The following is a 24114-nucleotide window of genomic DNA, read 5'->3' as shown; positions in this document are numbered from 1 at the left end:
GGGTTACTTGGATCGAGTCTCGCTGGGAAGGTCTTCAGCTCTTGAAAGGGCTTATCAGGTTTTGAGGTGGTGAACACTAGGGTGATGATTTTTTTGTATCAACCAAAACAGTGTTTAAGGTCTTCACCAAACTTTATAATTTTCAATATGGACTTATAGGATCCCAAACCGGAGCGAATGGAACAAATCCGGTCAAAATCCGTTGCTTGTCAGCTAACTTTCATTAGGGTGCAAGTTCAACTAATGATAGAGTGCGGTATCCAATTCCTTGGACTGCATACAATCTACCAAGCTATTGTTCCGAGAAAATTTAAACTTGTTATCATCGCTTGCGCAAGATTGTGGTCAGATTTAATTATTCACATTGTTTCAACCCTTTGCCAGCATCCGTTGCGGTTTGCATCATCATAATAGGAACTCAATTTATGGATATTTTCCATGGAGAAACCCTGATGTCTGGCTGTCTTCGCGCTCAACCGGAACTCGCTCTGCCCGGATTCTAATCATCACTTTACATTTAGCTAAGCAAACAGTTTCGCGGGAGCTTTCAACTTTAAGCCCTGCGAATCGGTCCCCGGCTTACACCCCCGGAACGAACAATCTTCCCGTTTTCCCAATCTGCGGTTTAGCGGTTTTGGTATCGTATCGTGTTTTCCCTTAATCTGCACAGTAAAAAAAATAGTTTTATCATTACACATTACAAGACATCTAACATCAGCATGATATTTTTTTAAACTGTGCTTCTCGCAACGGAATCAACCGCGTGACGACGACGACGACGGCCCGGAACTGGCAGCTAATCCTACAGTTCCAACCCTGCCGGGCACACCAACGTCAACCCCCGCGTCGGTGGTTATTTGCAAACGACACAGATCCACTGCTCCCGGGTTTGGTTTGGTCTGGTTGGCTGTTGTTTCCCCTGAACAGTGGCAGCAGACCACTGGCTCTGTTATGGTCTACCCGATGATAATGGGGTTCACACATGGAAAGTGCAACGCGGATCGGATAGATCGGGATGCCCAGCTTGTCCCGTAATAGTCGGTGGTTTCAGGGGCCGTGGGCGCAATTTGGGGGAAAATATTTAGCGAGAAGTGCGATTTGCTGACTGAAGCAGGAATTTTAGCTGGAGCCCAGTCAAATCAATCCGAATTCTGAAACGGAATCTAATTAGAATCGTATACAAATTCCGTTTCAAACGCAACAACCGGTTCGAACACGGAACCGGTTGTTGCGTCTGAAACGGAATTTGTATACGATTCTAATTAGATTCCGTTTCAGAATTCGGATTGATTTGACTGGGAGGCAGCCAAAAATCTGAGTTTTTTTTAAAGGATCTTGACGCTCTTTAAATTTCAACAATACACAATCAATACTGGATCAATTCATTTTAGATTGTTCTACTGTCAATTTGAAAATAATAATAATGTATTACTGAACATCACATAATCTTTGACGTCATCAATAAAGTATGTCACGCTAAAATCGGCCACATATATTTTTCAGTACCGACCAAGGTTCCATCGAAGAGCTCACGTTGGCGATTTTGAAGCTCACAAATCAACGCAGAAATGAAAATTGAAATTTGACAGAACTTGGTGGCAGTGCGTGGCCGAATGGTTATGCTGTCCGCTTTGTAAGCGGATGATTCTGGGTTCGATTCCCATCTGCTGCAACCTTCCATCGGATGAGGAAGTAAAATGTCGGTCCCGGCCTTGGTTGTTAGGCCGTTAAGTCATTCCAGGTGTAGGAGTCGTCTCCATGCCATAAGTACAAACAACACACCAAACCAAGCCTACTCCGGTGGAATCGCTGGAGGCGGTTGGACTCGCAATCCAAAGGTCGTCAGTTCAAACACTGGGGTGGAAGGTTCCTTGGAGTAGAAAGAGGTTTGGGTGCTCTCCCCATTCAAGCCTTCGGACTCCTAGATTCGAGCAGAAACTTGCAATAGAGACCACAAAAGACCCGGGGGTCGTTAATGTGGATGGTTTAATTTTGATTTTTTTTAGAACTTGCCAAAGTCTAGAGTAGCCGGTGTCAAACTTTGTGGTTTTTAATGATTGGCAAGCAAGTTTCTTTTTAGAAAATTTTGCTATGAACTTTCAGCAACCTTCCAATTCCTCCTAGGGAACGTTTCCTCTGCACAGATTATAGATTTGTCTTTATTTTCCTCGTAGCTGAGCCTGATTTTTTGGCACTCATCAGCAAAAACACCGCCTCGAGTAAGTACGCAAACGAATGCCACTTACTGGCCAAAATGATCAAATTGAATGCACTTTTGATCATAGTTTCAATTTGGCCAGATCATTTCTCATCATTTTGTTGGCACAAACATCCACACGCAAGATGAGAGCTTAACTGCTTAACGAAAGTCGCCATCAATATCATTTCACTTGCGCTAACGTTTCCAAAGCGCTTAAGATATGAAATTGCTTCCAACTACCGGCAACATGTTCTTTTGAGCATTAGTTAGTCATTACATGGAAAAAAATCCCGAAACATGTAAATAATTAGCAAGCGCCATAAAAAAAACAAACGCGCCAAGTCTTTTGACGACCCATTCCAATCGAAGGCTGAAGAAAACCGAGTGAGAAGCGAAGGCAAATGAAGAACAAAGGGTGGCCACCAACACCACCACCAGCGCCTGTTGAAGTGAGCCAGTGATGCTAGGAAACTTTCTCTATAAATGCTACTTTCGTGAGTGTTCGCTAAAAATTTCATCGTAATTGATAGCACTAATCAGACCCAAAAGAGCGCTGCAAGAATAAAGAACTAAGCTGAGAATAGCAAAATGGGCGTGGCACAATGCATTCTAGTCTGATTAGAATACACTTGGAAAATATTTTTTTTAAATGCTGTTAAAAGGAAAAGAAAAACTTTTAGTAAAAGTGTAAATAAACAGAAATGTTCACAAAAAGTTGCTCTACTTGTTGGTGGACTTGGTTTCACTAATTTTCAAGAAACACTCCAGATTATACAGCATCATTCAAACACGACCGCTTATTAGGCTTAAAATGGGTATATTTCCCCTAGTGGGTTGTTTGGGTGATACTTTGAAAACATCAATTTTCCGGTTTTTAAATTTTTGCATAGAAATATCTCAGCAACTAAGGGTCGTATGGACAAAGTTCAAAAAAGCAGAATATAGAGAGTTTTCTCAGCATTTTTTCAAGATAGGCAAATATAAGCACTAATTTAAAAAAATGAATGACTGAGACTATTTTCAAAAAAGTTACCTAAAAATGGCTATAACTTGAAAACGGTGCACTTTATCAAAATTTCACTAATGTACTTTTTGATTGAAAATTTTATTTTACATCGATAAATGAAGTTACATTTTTTTCTGTATTGATTCAAAAAAACATAACTAGGTTAAAGATGTTTTGCCCGTTCTGGAAATGAGCATGAGCATGAGCATGAGCATGGTTGACTGCCAATGAGCTGCTACTCCGTTATTGACAGATCAGCTGAAGTTAAACAATGAATCAAAAATGATCAGTGGGAGCCAACCATCCGTTCACTGTTTAACCCCTGAAGACCCCGACTTTATTAGTCAATACCGGCGCCCTCCCAAGAAGCCTGCAGTTCAACGAAAGGGAGGAATGTTAGTCCGATAGTTGAAGTTGCAGACTCATCAAGCACATAGTTTTTCGCTATATACTTGTTGATACCGCTTGAGACCGTTGAATCCACAGCATCTCCTTCAAGCATCACGTGATTAATGTTTTTTTTGGGTTAGTGGGATAAGGTATTGGCTTTTCGATGCCTCCCGAGCTACGACGCTATGGGGAGGACTTTCATAACAGATCCGTCGGCGAGCCTTCCGAGCAACGATGCTATGGGAAGGTCTTTCTGGTTAACACACAAAATCACTCACACACAGTTATTTTGCTCCACTATTAACTCAACGATCCAAATTGTCAGTGCGTCTTTCGTTCATTATATAGAATTGGCTTTTTCACCGCAAAAAAAATTTAACCTTATTCGAAAAATTTAAACACAATCCACCCGACGCCGTGCCTTCTGATCAACGATGATATAGGAAGGGCTTTGAAAATCACAAAAGAAATCACTTTTCACTCCGCATATTTTTTACGACCACGCGCTCTCTTCGCCAATTATGCACTCTGCACTCGAACAGCGACACAAAAGAGACGGAAAATAACACGAAAAAACAGGACTGCACGTCCCACAAGCACCGCACTACTGATGCCATTGTTTAATTATAATGACCAATCACCCCATGCACTCGAACAGCGACACAAAAGAGACGGAAAATAACACGAAAAAACAGGACTGCGCGTCCCACAAGCACCGCACTACTGATGGCATTATTCAATTCTGTTTTGCCCGTTCTGGAAATTACTGAAAATTTGACATTTGATGTCCCTTAAAACATATCAGAAAATGAAAAAAATAAGTAAAAATAGTGTTTTTTTGCAAAGCAAGTTTTAGTGACAAAAATTAAAATCAGTAATCACCAAATTTGTATCTTTTTTCAGTATAGTCCTTATTTATACCTACAACTTTGCCGAAGACACCAAATCGATCCAAAAATTCCTTTAAATTATATGGGGGTAATTCTCTACCAGCTCACACTAAATCGGGAAAAGTTGCCCCGACCCCTTTTCGATTTGCGTGAAACTTTGTCCTAAGGGGTCACTTTTGTCCCTGATCACGATTCCGAGGTCCGTTTTTTGATATCTCGTGACGAAGGGGTGGTACGACCCCTTCCATATTTGAACATGCGAAAAAAGAGGTGTTTTTCAATAATTTGCAGCCTGAAACGGTGATCAGATAGAAATTTGGTGTCATAGGGACTTTTATGTAAAATTAGACGCCCGATTTGATGGCGTACTCAGAATTCCGAAAAAACGTATTTTTCATCGAAAAAATTTCTAAAAAAGTTTTAAAATTTCTTCCATTTTCCGTTACTCGACTATAAAATTTTTTGGAACATGTCATTTTATGGGAAATTTAGTGTTCTTTTCGAATCAACATTGACCCAGAAGGGTCATTTTTGATTTAGAACATAATTTTTCATTTTAAAATTTCGTGTTTTTTCTAACTTTGCAGGGTTATTTTTTAGAGTGTAACAATGTTCTACAAAGTTGTAGAGCAGACAATTACAAAAATTTTGATATACAGACATAAGGGGTTTGCACATCACGAGTTATCGCGATTTTACGAAAAAAAGTTTTGAAAAAGTTGGTCGTCATCGATCATGGCCGTTCATGGTCACCCGCGACAGACACGGACGACGAAACAAATAGAAACGCCTGACGGACAATCTTGTTCTTACATTTACTCATTTCATTTGTTCAGTCACCTATGTTTAATTTTTTTTTGCTGGTAATTCCTCGGTTAACGGAAATAATCATTTTTCCACAACTTCAATAGATTAAATTTACGTGGAATTTCCCAAAAATTCTTAATTAACTTACGCGAAATTTAAAAATTAAACATACGTGCACAGAAAAAAATCCATTCTCGTAATCGCGAATTAAGTTTACGAATGTGAGAACCACGAATGAATGTATTCATGAGTATGGTGCATTTGCACTATAAACGTGAATATATTCCTTCGTGGTTCTCGCATTCGTGAATTTAATTCACGATTTCGAGAATTGGTTTTTTTTTCAGTGTGGAATTTCCCGAAAATTCAAATTATGTCAAAATTTAGACCAAAAAGTGTCGTCTCGGAACTTCAGTCTGAATAGGGACGGCAATTTTTGTAGCTTCAAATCAGGAAATCAATACACTAGTTTTGTTGATCTGTATCTGTTCAATCAAAATCAATCAAAAATATCAAAATATTATGCAAGAATTTGATTAAAACAAATGTCTCAGTACTCCCCATGTGTCTCGATTCGTCCCTGATGACGATGCCGGTGTAAGAATTTTGTTAACTAATAACCTGAGGGAGTGAGGCTTTTGCAAAAAAATATTAAATATATTTATTCTTACCACTGATTTAAGCAAAAAACGAAAAAATCCTGGACCATTGTGCCACGTTTTTACGTGCCTCAAAAAAACTCTCAAATGCAATAATGAGAATTAGTATTCATCAAGTTTCACGAAAATGCGAGCAATTTGTTGTTGTGCGATGACTACTGCAAGTAGTAGACGAAATACGTATCTGTCAAGATATTAAAAATATATAGCGGAACTAAAAGGAACAACTCGTATCTTTGTATTCATAGTGATTTTAGACCTAAATGCCTGTTTAAACCCACTTCCCACTTAAATAAGATTAAAACTAATCAGTGACATGAAATAATTAAAATTGATTCATAAATATCTTTTCTATCCTGTCAATTCTCATTTCTGCTCAAAATCCACAATCCCATCAAAAGTGCTTCATATTGCTGTTGATTTTGAACGGTTCTTCTACTCCCGTCTCGAACAGACCACTTGACCGAAAATCCCTTCCAATCGTAAATTTTCCACCAGATCAGCATCATGAAAACGGATAAACTTCAACTCTACTCAACAGTCTTCCCGCAACATATTGAAATTTGAATGATTTTATTCCATCTATACTAAACTGTTGATGGTTAATCTACTCAATATGCTTCCTCGTCCTCTTCCCCTAACCAAAAAAAAGCAACAATCCCACTACCATTTTCGAACATCCCGGAGGATCATCGAGGTCATCAATGCACCATCCGATAAAAAAAGGGTCCGACGAGTGTATCAATATGTTGAGCTCAGCTCAGCATTCCCACAAAACCCTCCTCACTCCCCCCGTGGACTTGTTTAGTTGGAAACGAGACGGCAATAAATACGAACGTTCCCGGAACAGCCTCCTGGGCTCCACTCCACTCATCGGCAAATATTAATAAGCAATTGTAATAAAAGTTGAAGAGGGTTCATTCGTATCGAATGGCCAACGTTTATTGAAAATAGTCCCTCATATTGCATATTTTTCGTCGGAATGATGGGTTCAGTTGGGAGGGGACCCTTCTCTAGGCTAGAGGGTCAACACAGCTGAACGAAAGCTGAGTTGGGTAAAACCACACATGCTTCTGGCCGCCCACATTGACATTCGGAAAATTTAGAGCCAAATGATGAATGGACGGTCCCTCGGAAAACCCCTCGCGGGGATGCGGTGTACATCTGTGTATGTGTGACGCCGGAAGCCACTTCAAATCAATTCATTTGACTGGACTGACATTGATGAGCAGCAGCAGCAGCAGTTGTGGGAAGGACGGTTTGGGGTTTTCCGCGAAAGCCACTGCGTGGCTGTTTGGTTCATTTTGTAATCAATGGGAAGCTTTGGTTTAAATTTGTTTAAACTTGTGTTATATTTTTAACTAATTTAGCAATTTTTAATAAATACTGAAGATTTTTTTTTTGAAATTTATCAATATACTGGCACTGAGGAAAGGCAATAAGTTCACTTGAAGTTAAACTTCAAAACAAAGCCTCCTACCCGGACAGACGGTAATAACAAAATTCATGCCATTTCAATAACAATTACTGTTAAAATAACAAAAAGTGTTATGGAATCTTCTTGAAAACTCTATTTTCGCATAAGATTTTAATAACAGTTTTTGTTATCATAACAAAATTTGTTATTGGTCTGATATTAGTTGAAAGCCAAAACAACTGGGGAATAACATTTTTTGTTATGGAAGAATACCACCAACTGTTATTGGGATGTTCGGATTAGTTGTTAAAATAACAAAGATTTGTTCGCAGAATAACTAAAAATGTTATTAGTCTGGTATTACAATAACAATCCAATAACAAAAAAATCATAACGACGAATAACAAATCTTGTTATAAATAACATAAAATGTTATTGGCCTAATATTTTCAAATATCAAAAAATGTTATTCCCTAGTTATTTCCGTCTGCTCGGGTAGCAAATTACATTCGATATCTCGACCCTAGCAGAACGGCCCCACAAGTCCCAATTGAATATCATAAACAGTCTTGTAAAATTGTCATACTTTGTCATACTCATTCCCACAATCATAATCATCCCACAAAAGCAGTTACAAAAAAAAAAAAAAGTCAAATGCCAACGCATTTTAACGGGACGTTATTTTTTTGGGGAAAACAAAAGAATCTTCGGCGAAAAAGGATGAACGATGAATAGAAAAGGAGTGAAGAAAAGATAGTTTTTCTTTCACTCATTTACTACACTGTTGATAAAGTTTGGTGAATTGTTTACTTAATACGGCCTTTTTGAATATGATCACAAAGGTAAGCTTGAGTAATATATTGTTTTTAATGATTATCTTTGGGAGCGTTCTTTTATTACGTAACACAATATTTGGGAATTTAGGAACCCCTCGTAACTTTCCATCCAAAAAATATGTTTTCATATGGAGCAAGACAGCTGTCGACACCCCCCCCCCCCCTAGGTGCGTTACGTAATTAAAGAATGCTCCCTTTTTGCCCTTCAAAAGCTAAAATTAATTGAAATAAATTAGGCTTGAATCGCTTTGATCACTTCAAGCCAAGGAATTTGTACTACTTAGTTATATCCAAAAATGCAATTTTTCCCGAATTCCGGCAATGGATTTAATTTTTTTTATTTGGCCTACATTTTTACTCCAAAATTTGATTTGAAAACAGTTTTTAAAATTAAAAATCAAAATTGTAATCGGAAGTAACTTCACAGAAGGAACCGTTTTCCAGATAAAGCCTCTAAAAAATAACGATTTTAATCTAAAAACATTACTTAATCCACCTTTAGGTGGTTGGTGCCTTCCTCACATTCATAAAGTAAAGACAATACACGTCCTCAAAAAAGTGTATAAATAACACTTATTTTTTTTATCAAATTATCTGAGATCCGGCCTCAAAAATGTGTATCAAAAACACTAAAGTACTCATAACTTTTGATAGGGTTAACAAATCTTCAATCTTTTGGGCTTGTTGGAAAGGTCTTTTGATTACCTATCCAACGATGGGTCGCATGATAGATCCGGACAACTTTTTCATCAAAATATTTGAGATCCGGCTTCAAAAAAGTCAATAAATAACACTTAAGTGCTCATAACTTTTGATGGGGTTGTCAGATCTTCAATCTTTTTAACGCGTTGGAAAGGTCTTTCAAATACCTTTTTAATAATATATAGCATGACGGGTTTTCTTACAAAAACCACCCTTTTTACAATCTTCCAAAGTTAGGTAAAATCATTTTTTGCCTTCCTCACTGAGGTAAGGCTATAATCCTGCTCTAAAAATGAACTTTTTATTAAAAGCTCGAAGACCCACCTTCATGTATACATATCGACTCAGAATCGAAAACTGAACTGTGAGAATCGAAATGTCTGTGTGTGTGTGTGTGTATGTGTGTGTGTGTGTATGTATGTATGTGTTCAAAAATCTTGCCAAGTTTTCTCAGCACTGGCTGAACCGATTTTGGTCAAACCAGTTGCATTCAACTTGGTTTAGGGTCCCATACATCGCTATTGAATTGTTTGAAGTTTCGATAAGTAGTTCAAAAGTTATGTATAAAAATGTGTTTTCACAATTATCCGGATCTCAATTATATGCATGTACACGATGTCCGGTTCCATCATCCAACCCATCGTTGGTTAGGTAATCAAAAGACCTTTCAAACAAGTCCACAACATCGAAGATCTGGCAACCCTGTCTCGAGTTATGACCACTTAAGTGATATTTATGTACTTTTTTGAAGCCGGATCTTACTTAAATGTATGTTAACGATGTCCGAATCCATAATCCAACCCATCATTGGTTAGGTAATCAAGAGACCTTTCCAACGAGTCCACAACATCGAAGATCTGGCAACCCTGTCTCGAGTTATGACCACTTAAGTGGTATTTATGTACTTTTTTTAAGCCGGATCTCACTTAAATGTATGTAAACGATGTCCGGATCCATAATCCGACCCATCATTGGTTAGGTAATCAAGAGACCTTTCCAACGAGTCCACATAATTGAAGATCTGGCAACCCTGTCTCGAGTTATGACCACTTAAGTGATATTTATGTACTTTTTTGAAGCCGGATCTCACTTAAATGTATGTAAAAGATGTCCGGAACCATCATCCGACCCATCGTTGGTTAGGTAATCAAGAGACCTTTTCAACGAGTCCACATAATTGAAAATCTGGCAACCCTGTATCGAGTTATGACCACTTAAGTGATATTTATGTACTTTTTTGAAGCCGGATCTCACTTAAATGTATGTTAACGATGTCCGGATCCATCATCCAACCCATCATTGGTTAGGTAATCAAGAGACCTTTCCAACGAGTCCACAACATCGAAGATCTGGCAACCCTGTCTCGAGTTATGACCACTTAAGTGATATTTATGTACTTTTTTGAAGCCGGATCTTACTTAAATGTATGTAAACGATGTCCGGAACCATCATCCGACCCATCGTTGGTTAGGTAATCAAGAGACCTTTCCAATGAGTCCACAACATCGAAGATCTGGCAATCCTGTCTCGAGTTATGACCACTTAAGTGGTATTTATGTACTTTTTTGAAGCCGGATCTCACTTAAATGTATGTAAACGATGTCCGGATCCATCATCCAACCCATCATTGGTTAGGTAATCAAGAGACCTTTCCAACGAATCCACAACATTGAAGATCTGGCAACCCTGTCTCGAGTTATGACCACTTAAGTGATATTTATGTACTTTTTTGAAGCCGGATCTCACTTAAATGTATGTAAACGATGTCCGGAACCACCATCCGACCAATCATTGATTAGGTAATCAAGAGACCTTTCTAACGAGTCTACATAATTGAAAATCTGGCATCCCTGTCTCGAGTTATGACCACTTAAGTGATATTTATGTACTTTTTTGAAGCCGGATCTCACTTAAATGCATGTAAACGATGTCCAGATCCATCATCCGACCCATCGTTGGCTAGATAATCGAGAGTCCTTTCCAACGAGTCCACAACATTAAAAATCTGGCAACCCTGTCTCGAGTTATGACAACTTAAGTTATATCTGTGTACTTATTTTTCTGGACCTAAAAAAATAGCTGAAATATGTGTCCAAACCACTCATATTACCCATTGTTGGTAAAAAGTGAGGAAGGCATCAACCACATAGGTGGATTAAGTTAGTTTTTAGCATATCTTTTGAAGTACTTTTCTAAACTTCATAATATTAACTAGGGTCTTGTGAGACCCCAAGACGGATCGAATGAGACTAAAACGGTCCAAATCGGTTCAGCCAGTCCGGAGATAATCGAGTGTATATTTTTCGGTGCAAGGACTCACATCCAGACACACGCACAGACATTTGTTCAGAAGTTGATTCTGAGTCGATAGGTATACGTGAAGGTGGGTCTACGAGGTCAAATAAAGTAGTTCATTTTTCGAGTGATTTTAAGGCCTTTCCTCATTGACGTGAGGAAGGCAAAACGTTACTTAACCCACCATGGGGTGGTTGGTGCCTTCCTCACATTTTGAGTGTAATGCTAGGCAATATCTGAGATCCTAAAAAGTTCATAAAAAACACTTAAGTGCTTATAACTTTTGATAGGGTTGTCAAATCTTCAATCTTCTGAACTCGTTGAAAAGGTCTTTCGAATGCCTTTCTAAAAATGCATAACATGACGAGGTTTCTTACAAAAGAAGGGTCTCTTTTTACAATCTTCCGGACTTTTGTTAAAATCGTTTTTTAGCACAACTTTTGAAGTACTTAACTAAACTTTATCATTTTCAATAGCAACTTATGGGACCCCAAGACGGATCAAATGAGACCAAAACGGTCCAAATCGGGTCAGCCAGTGCCGAGATAACTCAGTACATTTTTTTCGATATGTCGATATGTATACATGAAGGTGGGTCTAGGAGGTCAAATTAAGAAATTCGTTTTTCGAGTGATTTCCTTAGTAAGGTGAGGAAGGCAAGTGAAGGGTGAAACTCGTGTGTTGAAGTCCTCCAAGGGTCCGAAGGGTGGTGACAAAAATGATCTCCCATAAAAGTGCTGAACCATTTTTAGAATTTTCGCACAAATCAGCAACAAGTTAATATTACGCCCTTTTGAAATGTTAGTCTTGGTTTTGAAATTTTCAAAATAAGAGATCAGAAAATTTAACAAATTATTCATTTCTTTCCCATTGAAAATTGGACCATTAGTTGCTGAAATATTGGCATTATGAAATGGGGACCTTTAAGGGGGCGTTCTTTAATTACGTAACGCAGTTGAGCAATACTCAACGAAATCGATCTTTTTCTTTTAATTTTTGTATTTTTTAATCCGGCTGAATCTTTTTTGTTGTTTTCGTTATGCAAAGAAACCATATTGCATCATTAGTTTGTCCATTAAGTTTTCCATACAAATTTGGCAACTGTCCATACAAAAATGATTTTTGAAAATTAAAAAATCTGATTCTTTTGAAGGAATTTTTTGATCGATTTGATGTCTTCGGCAAGGTTGTAGGTATGGATAAGGACTACACTGAAATAATAATGATACACGGTACAATTTTTTTAGTGAAAAAAAAAAAAAACATTTTTACAGATGATTTTTTTTTCAGAAATCTCCAGAATGTGTAAAAATTCTTTGACCGAGTTATGAATTTTTATATCAATACCCATTTTTTCAAAAATCGAAATATTGGTCGCTAAAAATTTTCAACTTCATTTTAAGATGCAAAATCTAATTGACAATTAAAAAGTACTTTTTGATATAGTGCATTGTTTTCAAGTTATTCAAGTTATTTTTAGGTAACTTTTTTGAAAATAGTCGGAGTTTTGAAAGTCGGAGTCAAAGTCACTTCTGGAAAAAAAATATTTTTGAGAAGCTGAGAAAATTCTCTATTTTTTCTTTGTTGAACTTTGTTGATACGACCTTTAGTTGCTGAGATATTGCCATGCAAAGATTTCAAATCAGGAAAATTGATGTTATCCAAGTCTCACCCAAACAACCCACAATTTTCTAATGTCTTTATCGCAGCATTTAATGGTCCGATTTTCAATTTTAAAATATAAAACATTCGTGAAATTTTCCGATTTTTCCAAAATCAATATTTTTATTTAAATCAAGACTTTTATTTCAAAAGGGCGCAATATTGAATGTTTGGCTTTTTTTAAATGTTAGTCATGTTTAAAAAAAAAATGAAAATACTGCTTTAAAAAAAAAATGGAAAATATCACGAACGTTCCATATTTTAAAATTGAAAATCGGGCCTTTTTAATTTTAATATCAATCAATCATATAAATTTTAAAAAAGGACCTTTTGTTACGCGTTACATTGAGGGTGGGAGAAAATTACGGGAGGGGAGTAAAAAATCCAAAATTTTGTGTTACGTTAAAAAAGAATTATGGTAAAACTAATAAATCATTTTTTTTTTGTTTTTCTTCCTTCCCGGTGTATTTGTAATCAGGTAATTTATTTGAACCTTTCGAAACAAATATTTTTAGACCTGGACATTCGAGGACACTTTTTTGTAGAATTATCTGATCTTCTCACTCTTAATAAGACTGTGGTTGAAGGACCAGAAATACTGCGTTTTATTTTCTAGTCTCAAAACAATATTTACCAAGATCCAACCTCTAGTTACGGTCCTGTGCAAACTTGCTGCGCCTCCACCCTGATCAAACTATCTTCCCCCAAATTAGATCCGAATCGGTATGCAAACGCTTCCGCTCCATTCAACCCACTTCAAAGTTGAACGAATTTCTTCTTCGTTTTTTCCATCTTTCGAACCCCCTCAAGCGCCTCTTTTATTGGCTCCAATCATAAATTTACCACCATAATGGGGCCCTTCTGTACCCCGGCCGATTGGGGGGCGGATCGTATCAGTCCCCCTTTTCCTTCACCCTAATTTTGGTCGGTACGGATCGGTTTCGTTCACTCGTAACCCGCACTTGAGCCGGGATTTTTGGACTGCCGGGGATTTTTGGGAATGCGTTTGTTGAGGTGGTCCGGGTTGGAACTGACAGGCTTTGGGGTGATTTGGGAGTTGTCAAAATTTTTGGAAATTGGTTTTTAGCCTTTTGATTTGATGTTTTTTTTGGGGTTCAAATTCTTCAAATGACCCAAAACTGCCACTTTACCCCCCAATCCGTGCTGCGTACCAAAAGACGATCCCAAAAATTTCCTCAACCAGAGAAAATCTTGAACCCGAAAATCTCGTTTCGTTGGTTGTGTCAACAACTCGCTGTTTTCCGCATATCCCGGGGCCCGTTGTTGGATGATGGGAAAATCCGTCCCAAAAACGACGATGATGATGCCGCCGGGGGAAATGGACTTCATCATCAGGATTTTGTCTTCTTTCCTGGACGAAAGGAATCTCACGGCCGGCTTCCAACAGAACTGGGGAGTGATTTTCAATGCCATTCACGTCATTTGGAAAAAAGGCAAATTTGGCGGCGTTGATTTGGGGAGTTTTCGAAGAAGAGGTATTTCATGAGGGGTTCGTTTCATTTTGCATTTGCATTTGGGATGTTTTCGTTAATTTAGGCATTTATCTGGTTGAGAATACCGAGAAATAGCATCATTTTTGGGCGCTCTTGTAGCTGAGTTGGCGAAGGGATTCTTGCTTAAATAAACTGATTGACGTGTGCCTTTCTCTTGTTTATTTTCAGTGAATTTCGATCACTTCCAAATCCTGAGAAACATCGGAAAGGGCAGCTTTGGAAAGGTAAGACAGAGTGGTTTCGTAGCAATACTGGGTGGGGAATCAATCAAGCTTAATCTAAAGTTTGGGTAGACTGAGCACATTGAAAATTTACCATTTTAAAATCAAAAAGCAGTCCACTCTTAATTTTTGATCGTCAAATTTTATTTTGGAAAACCGAATCATGAAAAAAAACTATGGAGAACTCAGTTTTGAATTTCCAACTGATCTGAACCTGAACCTGAACCTGAACCTGAACCTGAACCTGAACCTGAACCTGAACCTGAACCTGAACCTGAACCTGAACCTGAACCTGAACCTGAACCTGAACCTGAACCTGAACCTGAACCTGAACCTGAACCTGAACCTGAACCTGAACCTGAACCTGAACCTGAACCTGAACCTGAACCTGAACCTGAACCTGAACCTGAACCTGAACCTGAACTCGGAATAATCCTTACACATTTAGCTAGTTAGAGAAAGAAACACTCTGTCACGAATTAAACCTACAGCATCTGTCAGATTTTTAAGCACAGATCTCGAAAATTAGCAGATCTGGCCATCATGTAACACAACTAGGGGAGCCACTTTCGAGCGCTGTATGTGGCATCTGACACACACACTCACACACTCGTGCCCCCTGTCGGTGGCATTGAGAAATGCACTTCAAAAGCTCTATAATAAGTAGTGTTGTTTCGCTTTGCCTTAGCTACCCCGCTTCTACTCTCAATTATGGTTGAGAGAGCAAAGAACACTCTTGCTGCTAGCCAACAATATATAGGGTAATCTTATATAAGTGTGTAAAAGAAAAAAAAAGATGATTTATTAAGGTAATTTATACTTTTCAATACAGCTTGAGCGTTAAAAAAGTGAATAGATCCTTCGTTCCTCATAAGTCGTGCCAAAACTCGTACAGTTTACCCTACACGTGCTTCATTTTTCAACATGGTTTCGTCGTCGTAGTTCCGTACTCTGGTGTTCTGGTGTGCCCACAGCACAGTTGTTTCAAGAGGAAGCAGTTTTTTCGTCGTTTCCTAAACCTAGCAGGAACTGCTCTTCTAAAAGTTAGGGTAAAAGTACCAAGTTTGAACATTTACTCGATTTGAAGTGTTTTGATCTAAATTCATTCTTCTTTTAAAAATTTGAGGTTGCTTAAAAGAAATGTCAAAAACGGCCCCCTCCACCCTATTTGCCACCGTACGCCACTGGTAAGCGGAGTGTTCTTGAATTTTGAGGGGCGAACATTTTACCCAACTAGGTGGACTCACACACACACATTAATTTCGAGTGCCGGCTGCACTGCTGAAGGATGACTTTGGGTAATTTTTTTGGAGCGCAACTAACCTCACTTTCCGCGCGATGGAATTCGCGTCGCCCGTCAGAGTCAGATGGAAAATTTTACAACCGATTGGGGAGAGGAGTTCAAAGTCACGTGGCTATTTTTGAACCCCTCAACTAGGCTCAAAAACAGCAGGACGTCAATGTCCGTTTTCCCCTTGGAGAGGGATTACCCAAAAAGTCGACCACATCAAAAGTTTGAAACTGATTTTTTGATGGGCTCTGTACTGATAAGCGGGGCGGTTTGCTTTCTTCTCTACCCCGGAGACTGCCAATTTGAGTCTTTTGAAAGCTAGAGATTAGTTCGTTTTCTACTCTACTGATTGGGATCTGATCTGATTAGTATGGTTTTTGAGGTTCGTTTGAGATGAAAAGTTTCCTCTGCTGTGCCCTTAGGGGGTGCCTAATGACATTGAGTGAGGGTTTGTGGATTTCATAACTACTTCATTTTTGGGTTGACATGGACATTTATTTTTATTAAATTTCTTATAAATGAAATTCTGCAAAAAAACGGTCCATCTCATGAGAACCACAATAATTTTATATAAATATTGATCAATCTGTATCTTATAAAAGAATTTCTGATCAATTAAGTAACTTCTGCAAAGCTTAGGATTAATCAAAAATAATAGTTACACTCTAAAAAATATTTTTATGCTATTAGGGTATCATAAATGAGAATATTGCAGCTAAACAAATGGCTTTTTAACAAAATTTATGTTGATTTATTCTCCTAAAATATTGAGTACAACCGGCATCATGCTTGGATTACGCTAGAGCAGATTATGCTGAAATTTTAAGACATTATCTGGCCCCGCCTGAAACTTGCGATCGAGTAACACCTCCTTTTTCAATAAAATACAATATTTTAAAAACTGTTTTAAATAATTTATTCATAAAATCAGTACAGTCCAGAATCGATTATCCGAAGTTTCGAATATCCGAAGTTTCGACAATCTGAAGTTCGATTATCCGAAGGTTTGTATGGGATAATCGAATCACGAACAAAATTTTTTTTCCTGTTTTTTTTTATTTTCCTATTTTTAACATCAAATAAGAGTTCTGCGATCCCATTTTAGTCAAATTTGAATGGTTAAATGCCTTTTAAATATTTTTTTTTAATATTTCATATTGGATTAAAAATTCTAAATCACTTTAGAGTATTTCAGGGGTCATACTAAAGCTCAACAATAAAAAATATGACAACGAAAATTTTTTTGTTTTCGTGATTCGACTATCTGAAGTTCGATTATCCGAAGTAAAATTTTGTCAAGGCCTTTGGATAATCGAGTCTGGCCTGTATTTTCAAGAAATTGGACGATTTTTTACAGATTTGCTTAAAACTACATAGTGAAAATGGTGTAAATTTGGAAGGTTGAATATAACCTCTTTTATGATGTGATTTTACCTCAATTTTGAGTGAAAAAGTGAAATTACAATAAAATAATTGTAAAATTGCAAAATTTTAGAGGTAAACTTCCTATTTTTTTCTTACATAAAAGATGCACCCCTTCCCAGATCAAAAAAAAATGTTTGATCTGTTTCGAAAAAACTCATTCTCAGGGACGATCAAGCATGGCCATGACTTTAATAGGGTGAATAATGTCACGTATTTGGGCCATTGCAAATTTTATTTCAATTTTCAAGCTGAATCAAAGATATAGCATTGGCAACACTGCCAAACGAATTTTGACCTTGTGCTGTAGCTCAATATCCAAAACGCTATATCCAAAAATAGTTATTTTGCCCAATCAGTGTTTTTGTGACAAAAAACGAGTTAAATAAGCGATTTTTTTACAACCCAACCCCGCCTTTGGACGGGCTTCGATTGAAAAAATCGCAAAAAAAACATTTTTCAACAAATTTTTGATCTTTAAAAAGCATTGGAAAGAAGAACTCTTGAATTTTTTGAAAATTTATGGGTTGGAAGATTTACTTGTTTTATGTGACTTTGCCAATGTTTTTAAAAATGTAGTTTTTTAGGAGTCAACCTTGGCTTGTTTTTTTACTAACATTTCCTATATTTAAAGTAAAAATAAACTATGCAGTAATGTTTCTACAGTCTCAGACTATGCTTCTACGCATTTTTTACAATTCAAATGATAATGTTGCCATTTTATTGCAGAAAAAATGAAAAACAAGCAAAAATTTGAAAAAAGTGTCTGTAAAAACATGAAAAAAATAGATAGGCAAAATGTAATGATAGGAGGTGGTAGAATGGGCCAAATACTATCAAAAACAAACATTAACTAGACATGATAAATGCAAATTAAAATACTAAAAATGAAGAAGAATTAAAGTTTTTCGTAGAACAAAAGTTGCTCAAAATGACCTCCTGAACACGGGGAAAATAAACAAAATCGAACAAAATTTGGGCAGTTGGGGGTTAATTGAAATGCTGCCTGCTATTTTTTTAATAAATAAAATTTGTGTAGGGGAATTTCACTTTTTTATGAAAAAGCATTACTTAATTTTATTTTAGAGTACTGTTAACCGGGGTAACATTGATCAGATTAAATATTTTTAACGTGCTTTTTTTCTACGTTTTATGCTGGGTGCTGAATAGTGGTTCGCAAAACGGCCTCAATTTTGAACTGTCAAAGTGGAACCAATTTACTGTTCGCCAAAAGTAGAGAGTATTGTTATCGATAATTGAAAAATGTTTTTTTTTTTTGCAAGAACAAAAAATGTGTGGATTTTAAGAATTTGGAATTGAAGGCAAGAAATTTCAAGAAATTTGAAGGCGAGATCGTCATTTTTGCCTCCCTCACCTCACTGAGGCAAGGCTATAAAATCGCTTCTTAAATACACCTCCTAGATATACCTTCACGTATACCTATCGACTCAGAATCAAATGTCTGTGGGGATGTGTGTAGACATGATTTTTTTCCACACGATTATCTCAAAACTGGCTGTACCGATTTTGACCGGATCCGCCTTAATCTGTTCGTTTTGGGGTCCCCTAAGACCCTATTAAATTTTATTCTGTTTAGTGAAGTACTTTTAAAGTTATGCCAAGAAAAAGTTTTTTTCTATCTGCAAAAAAGGGTGATTTTTGCATAACCTCAAAGAACGAAGTTGACTTTATAGCTGTCGGCTACCATTGCTAATACCAACCACTAGTGTCTTCCTTTTATCTACAAGGACTTCGCCGCCCTGGGCTCCTAAGTGTATGAAAGTATGGCACGGAACAACGGCGCCGAATACCCATATTTACACAAAGAATTTTAGAGCGCCCGCCGCGGGATTCGAACCGTCGACCTCTGGATAGTGAGTCCAGTGCGCGGTCCGATTGATCCACACGGGCGGGCATAACCTCAAAGGCCGGGTCTTTTTGCCTACGCGCGAGAGTCGCACAGCATGCATATCGCCCGGTTGCCACATTGCTTTAACAGTGTCTGCGTCTCTTTTGGAAAAAGTCTGTATTAATTATGTTGCTGAATAATACATCATTTTGACAAAGATTTACACGAACTTTTTACTGAAATATACAACTCATAAGACATTGTTTACTAAGACTAGGGGGACAGCATGTAATTCCATCGTGCACCTAATGTTGGCATATCAGCACTTTTAAATTCAATAACAGCCCCCTTTTTCATTTATTTTGGAGAGTTGGTAAAATAAGAATTGAAAATTGATGTTCTGGTAAAAACAAAAATTATAAAAAAAATTAAATGAAACAAAAATAAGTAAAATTAAATAAAAAAGTATTTAATAATTAAAAAAAACTCTTAAATTAATTTGTAAATACAACCTAAAATACAACATGAAAGTGAGGAAGGAATCAACCACCTTATAAGGTGGATTAAGTAACGTTTTCATAATTATGAATGGAAGTTGTTAATGGAGTCGATGTGGTTGTATCCATCCAGAAGCTGTCTTTATTGCGAAAATCTTCTCTGTTTCAGCCAGGGAATTTATCTGCGACATTGCAGAATGACACTCTCGTCGCAGTTCTTCGTCACCCATAAACAAAAAAAAACCTCTTTTAACCGATCGAAATTTGAAAACACACACAATTTTCCGGCAAAAAATGAAAAACTAGACAAAATAAAACACATACTACTGATTATAAATCAGCTAATTTACCAGTGAGAAAAAAGTCATGTTTGTGCTTGAACACTGGAAAATTAAAAAAAAAAACTTTGAATCACTAATAAACAAAAATTTCAACAATATATTAGGGTTTTAATTTAAAACAGTTGAACTTTTTTCGGAAGGATCTTTAAATTACATAATTATTATTGAAATGACGTCGCACCCAAGCTGCTATGGAGTGGACTCAATTTATAAGATTATTGAATACCAACGCACAAATTCTGAACTCCCAAGCAGCTTCTATGAAACTACGGAACAGTGAATTCAGAATGTCAGACAGGTTTCGAAGTATTTGCTCTGTTGCAGGTGATACTTAGAATCTAGGGATGTAATCATTTTCCAAACAACTATTTGTAAATGGGGGTTATGTTTTCCTCTCCTCCACTATGCATTGAAACAACATTCATACTAGCGATGAAGCATCTGTTGAGAATAACAGCTTATGAGAGGCTTCTGCCAATGTTTCCTGTGAATCGGTACTCAAGAAGATGCTCACGAGAAACATCCTTCTAATAAGGTATTTTGCATGCAAATATAGTAGATACATGTTTTTAGCCGTAGAAAGGATATCAATTTTTAAATGAACCTTCTAGTCTGTTTGGTTAATTGCCGTCCAAGAGCCAAACGACATGCGACACCTAGTGTTGAGTAGCAGAACAGAGCGAAGAATGTCGATTGAAATTTCCGGCCTTTGAGGTTATGTATGCGAATTCTGTTTTGTTAAATTCCAGCGTTCAAAACAACTTTTGAGCAAAAATTCGAGCTGATACATTGTTAACTTTTGTTGCTCTATCATTTTAAACAATATTATTTTTTCAAAAATATTTTTTTTTAATTTTTTTTATTGCGTTAATTTATAGAGGGCAAAAAGTTTACACTCGTACTACTTGAATTTTTTCTCAAAAGTTGTTCTTAGAGCTGTAAATTCAATTTTAAGTTTGCATTCCTATGTAACCGAACAGCGAAAATTTGAATCGTCATTCTTCGATGCTTTGCGCCATCTGTCGGAATTTTTGAGCTTTTAAGCGCGAATTGGGTACTAAAGCCCTATGTCAATTTTTATGTGTAACGGTAAAAAAACACGATAAAAAACCATTTCTGATCACTTTTTTTCATTTTAATGCAAAAAAAATTGACAAGACAACATTATTTCGATGGATCAACTATGGCCCCCTTGGAACGAGCTGTCAAGTAGAAGTAGGGTCATTGTACTCAGAAAAATAAGCTTTATTGCTGTAAATAATAATATCAGTAATCTAAGGTTAATTTTAGGACCCAATTAAAGTTATGCCAAATATTTATGCAAATTGCATAACCACTCAAGCTGTTTAATTATCTCATCAACGATAGAAATCCAATTAAAGGCTAATATTTACAATCGATACAGTTAATTGTCCAGTGCTCCCATCACTCTCTAAATGATTCATCGGTACCTTAAGTACTGCTTCCACTATTAGCCACCAGGGCGCGGCTAAGGGTGTATAAGTGGCTGCAAATCGCCTTCGCCAGCAGTTTGCCGAGTCACAAGTGCGCCCACTTCCCACTTGACAGCGTCGAATAATTGCCCAACGGCTTGAATCTAATCTTCTTCCTTCTCCTTCCTCCGCCACCACCACCGTGAAACACAATTCCATTGTTGTTGGCTTCGAGGCTAGATTACGAGCGTATTAACACGTAATACACGCACGCACACACTACAATTTACCATCCCTGCCAGCCGCCATTGTTCTGAATGTCACAGGCAGTGTCGGTTGATAGAAACATTCACACTTGCTATATGGCGAGCACACTTACAATCCTGCGCGCACACACACACACATATAGATGGACGCGTTTTGCCAGCGAAGCGGAATTGAGTACTTTATTGAATTATCCAATTTTCACGGACTGTCAACTCTGACGACCGGTTGAGCCTGGGTGGCGGTGGGTTATCGACGTTTAGTCACAGACAACTGACGTTCAAGCCATCTCTTAGTGTCTAGTTATTCTTAAAAAATGAGCCTGAATGTAGGCTGTACGGCACACTTTCTTGTCTGTGGTTTAATTCTACCAGCTCAGTAGTGAAAGGTCTCTCTTCAAGATGCGGTTATTTGTTTACGGCTCTTCGGATGTTGCCAATTTTGAGGGCTTCATGTGTTGGAGATTCTCATTTTGCCGTTGCCGTGCTATCTTGCCGCACGTCACTTTTTGACGTTCTGACAAAACGCACTTTCAATGTTTGATCTTGTATAAACAAAAAATAGAGAAAGCAATATAAACAATAACAAACATGTTTTTATAGGTGTACTTGTGTCAAACGAGTTCTGACCTGAAATCCCTTTGGCCAGTTGTCGCACTTACAGCAATTTTCAGGGTGTGTCAAGATAGCATGAAAAGGTTGAAACTTTTTTTTCGGTTTTTATTGAACATCTCAGGATAGAAATCGATTTTTGGAGATCTGTGAAGGTCAAAAGGTGAGGCATTGTGAGTGGCACAAAGTGGCGTTGCGACAAGATAGCACGACAACGACGATTTAAGCAAACAGGAAGGGGCAAGCTTGCCATTCACTAAGCGCTCACGGCCATTAGTATCAGCTTGTTAGACAACATCGTAAAATGGAACTTTATCCATATATCATATTATCTGATCCAAAGAATTACAGATGGAACAAAGATCTATTATTTAAAAAAAACAATTTTAACTTTGCAAAATAAAAGATGATATTTTTTTAAATTTAATTTTTATCAGAAAAATAATTCAAAACTAATAACATCAAATCAATTCAGTTTCCATCGTGCTATCATAACATCACCAAACTCTATATAAAGCACAAAAAACCAATCACACATTCTTGAGTCATTCCACCGTTCCTCGTCGCCGAAATGGCTTTTCCATTATTTTTTCTTTTCTAGTGCAATTTGCTTTCCTGCTGAAAGCACAAAGTAAAAACTTTGGTAATCAACCTGGGGGAAAGACAATTTCAGCGCGCGGCGAGGATTCCCATCAACGTCGCGACGAGCTTCACGTATGAGTTTTAAGCCAGTTCGAGCGCGAAAACAACCGTTATCTCTCGTCATGGTTGGACGGGAGATACCTAGCTCCAAAGAGAGAGAGAGGGAAAATATTCTGAAAATCGCGTGTGAACCAACTGGCAAACACACACATGAACATGCCACGGAACATTTCCAGACGAACAATAACTTCTCCGTTGCTCCGACTGGATGTTGATAAATTGTAAGGTGAGGGGAATTTGGAACTTTTATTGTTTGAATTAGTATCACATTAAAATGACAGCAACAAAATTGGGTGAACATTCAAGAAGCATTATTTTCCAATGACTTAACTGAACTAATTTTTTTACTAAACTAATCTGTAAACTAAAAAAATGCTGTGTTTTCCATTTCTGAAGTAGAGAGAAGTATTTTTTAAGAAACAAATTGATCTGAATGTACAATAAAAGAAAATTGTGGAGAATATTTATTACATGCATTGAAAACTTTTAAAATATTTTTGATGAGGCACCAATTTAAAGGAAAACAAATTTTGAAATGCCTTTAACTTGAAAGCTGTTCTTTCCTACAAAATTGTATCAAGTGAACTTTATTTATCCATAACAATTAGCAAGTTTTTATGTAAATTTTTGCTAACCTTTTTTTAACAGATTATTGACTGAAATTTCAGAATAATAAAAAACAACTCAAATTTCAGCAATAGACATGACAGTTTGTTTTGCAAAAAAATCAGCAACATTCTTGAGTCAGTTTGACAGATCATTTGCTGAAGATTCAGCAACCGGTGCTGGTCACGGTGTGTTTTTTAGAACAAACCAATGATAAAAAAATCGGTATGTCTGATATTTGGCACCGTGAAAGAAGGGCTCTTTCCCGAAATTTTGCGGTGTATACCGAAATAATTCGTCGGGGGGTTTAGAACAATTTTTTTAATGTAGATTATTTTTTGATTTAATGGGATATTTGTTCAAAAAATCACAGAAAATCGGTGCATTCTTGTTGGTATCACTCAAATTTCTAATGAATATGCCTTGGGGACTCTAACCAACTATATTTGACCAATATTTGACCTCCAATAAAAAAATCGAACCAAACTTACCAGATTTC

The 24114-nt window shown here is 37.2% G+C and overlaps 1 protein-coding gene across 1 annotated transcript in view; it reads left to right on the top strand.

Annotated features, from left to right (window-relative positions):
- The window catches only part of LOC6050385 (serine/threonine-protein kinase 32A), a 299642-nt gene that overhangs the window by 68881 nt on the left and 206647 nt on the right, over nt 1–24114 (top strand). Inside the window, exon 3 of the mRNA XM_038256038.1 lies at nt 14547–14602. Coding sequence (XP_038111966.1) covers nt 14547–14602 — 56 coding nt within the window. The remainder of the gene's footprint in view (nt 1–14546; nt 14603–24114) is intronic.

This window comes from Culex quinquefasciatus, chromosome 1, assembly GCF_015732765.1.
Source record: "Culex quinquefasciatus strain JHB chromosome 1, VPISU_Cqui_1.0_pri_paternal, whole genome shotgun sequence".
In the NCBI taxonomy this organism is placed as follows: Eukaryota; Metazoa; Arthropoda; class Insecta; order Diptera; family Culicidae; genus Culex; species Culex quinquefasciatus.
The sequence above is the reverse complement of the archived record's forward strand: the minus strand, read 5'-3'. Positions and strand labels throughout refer to the sequence as shown.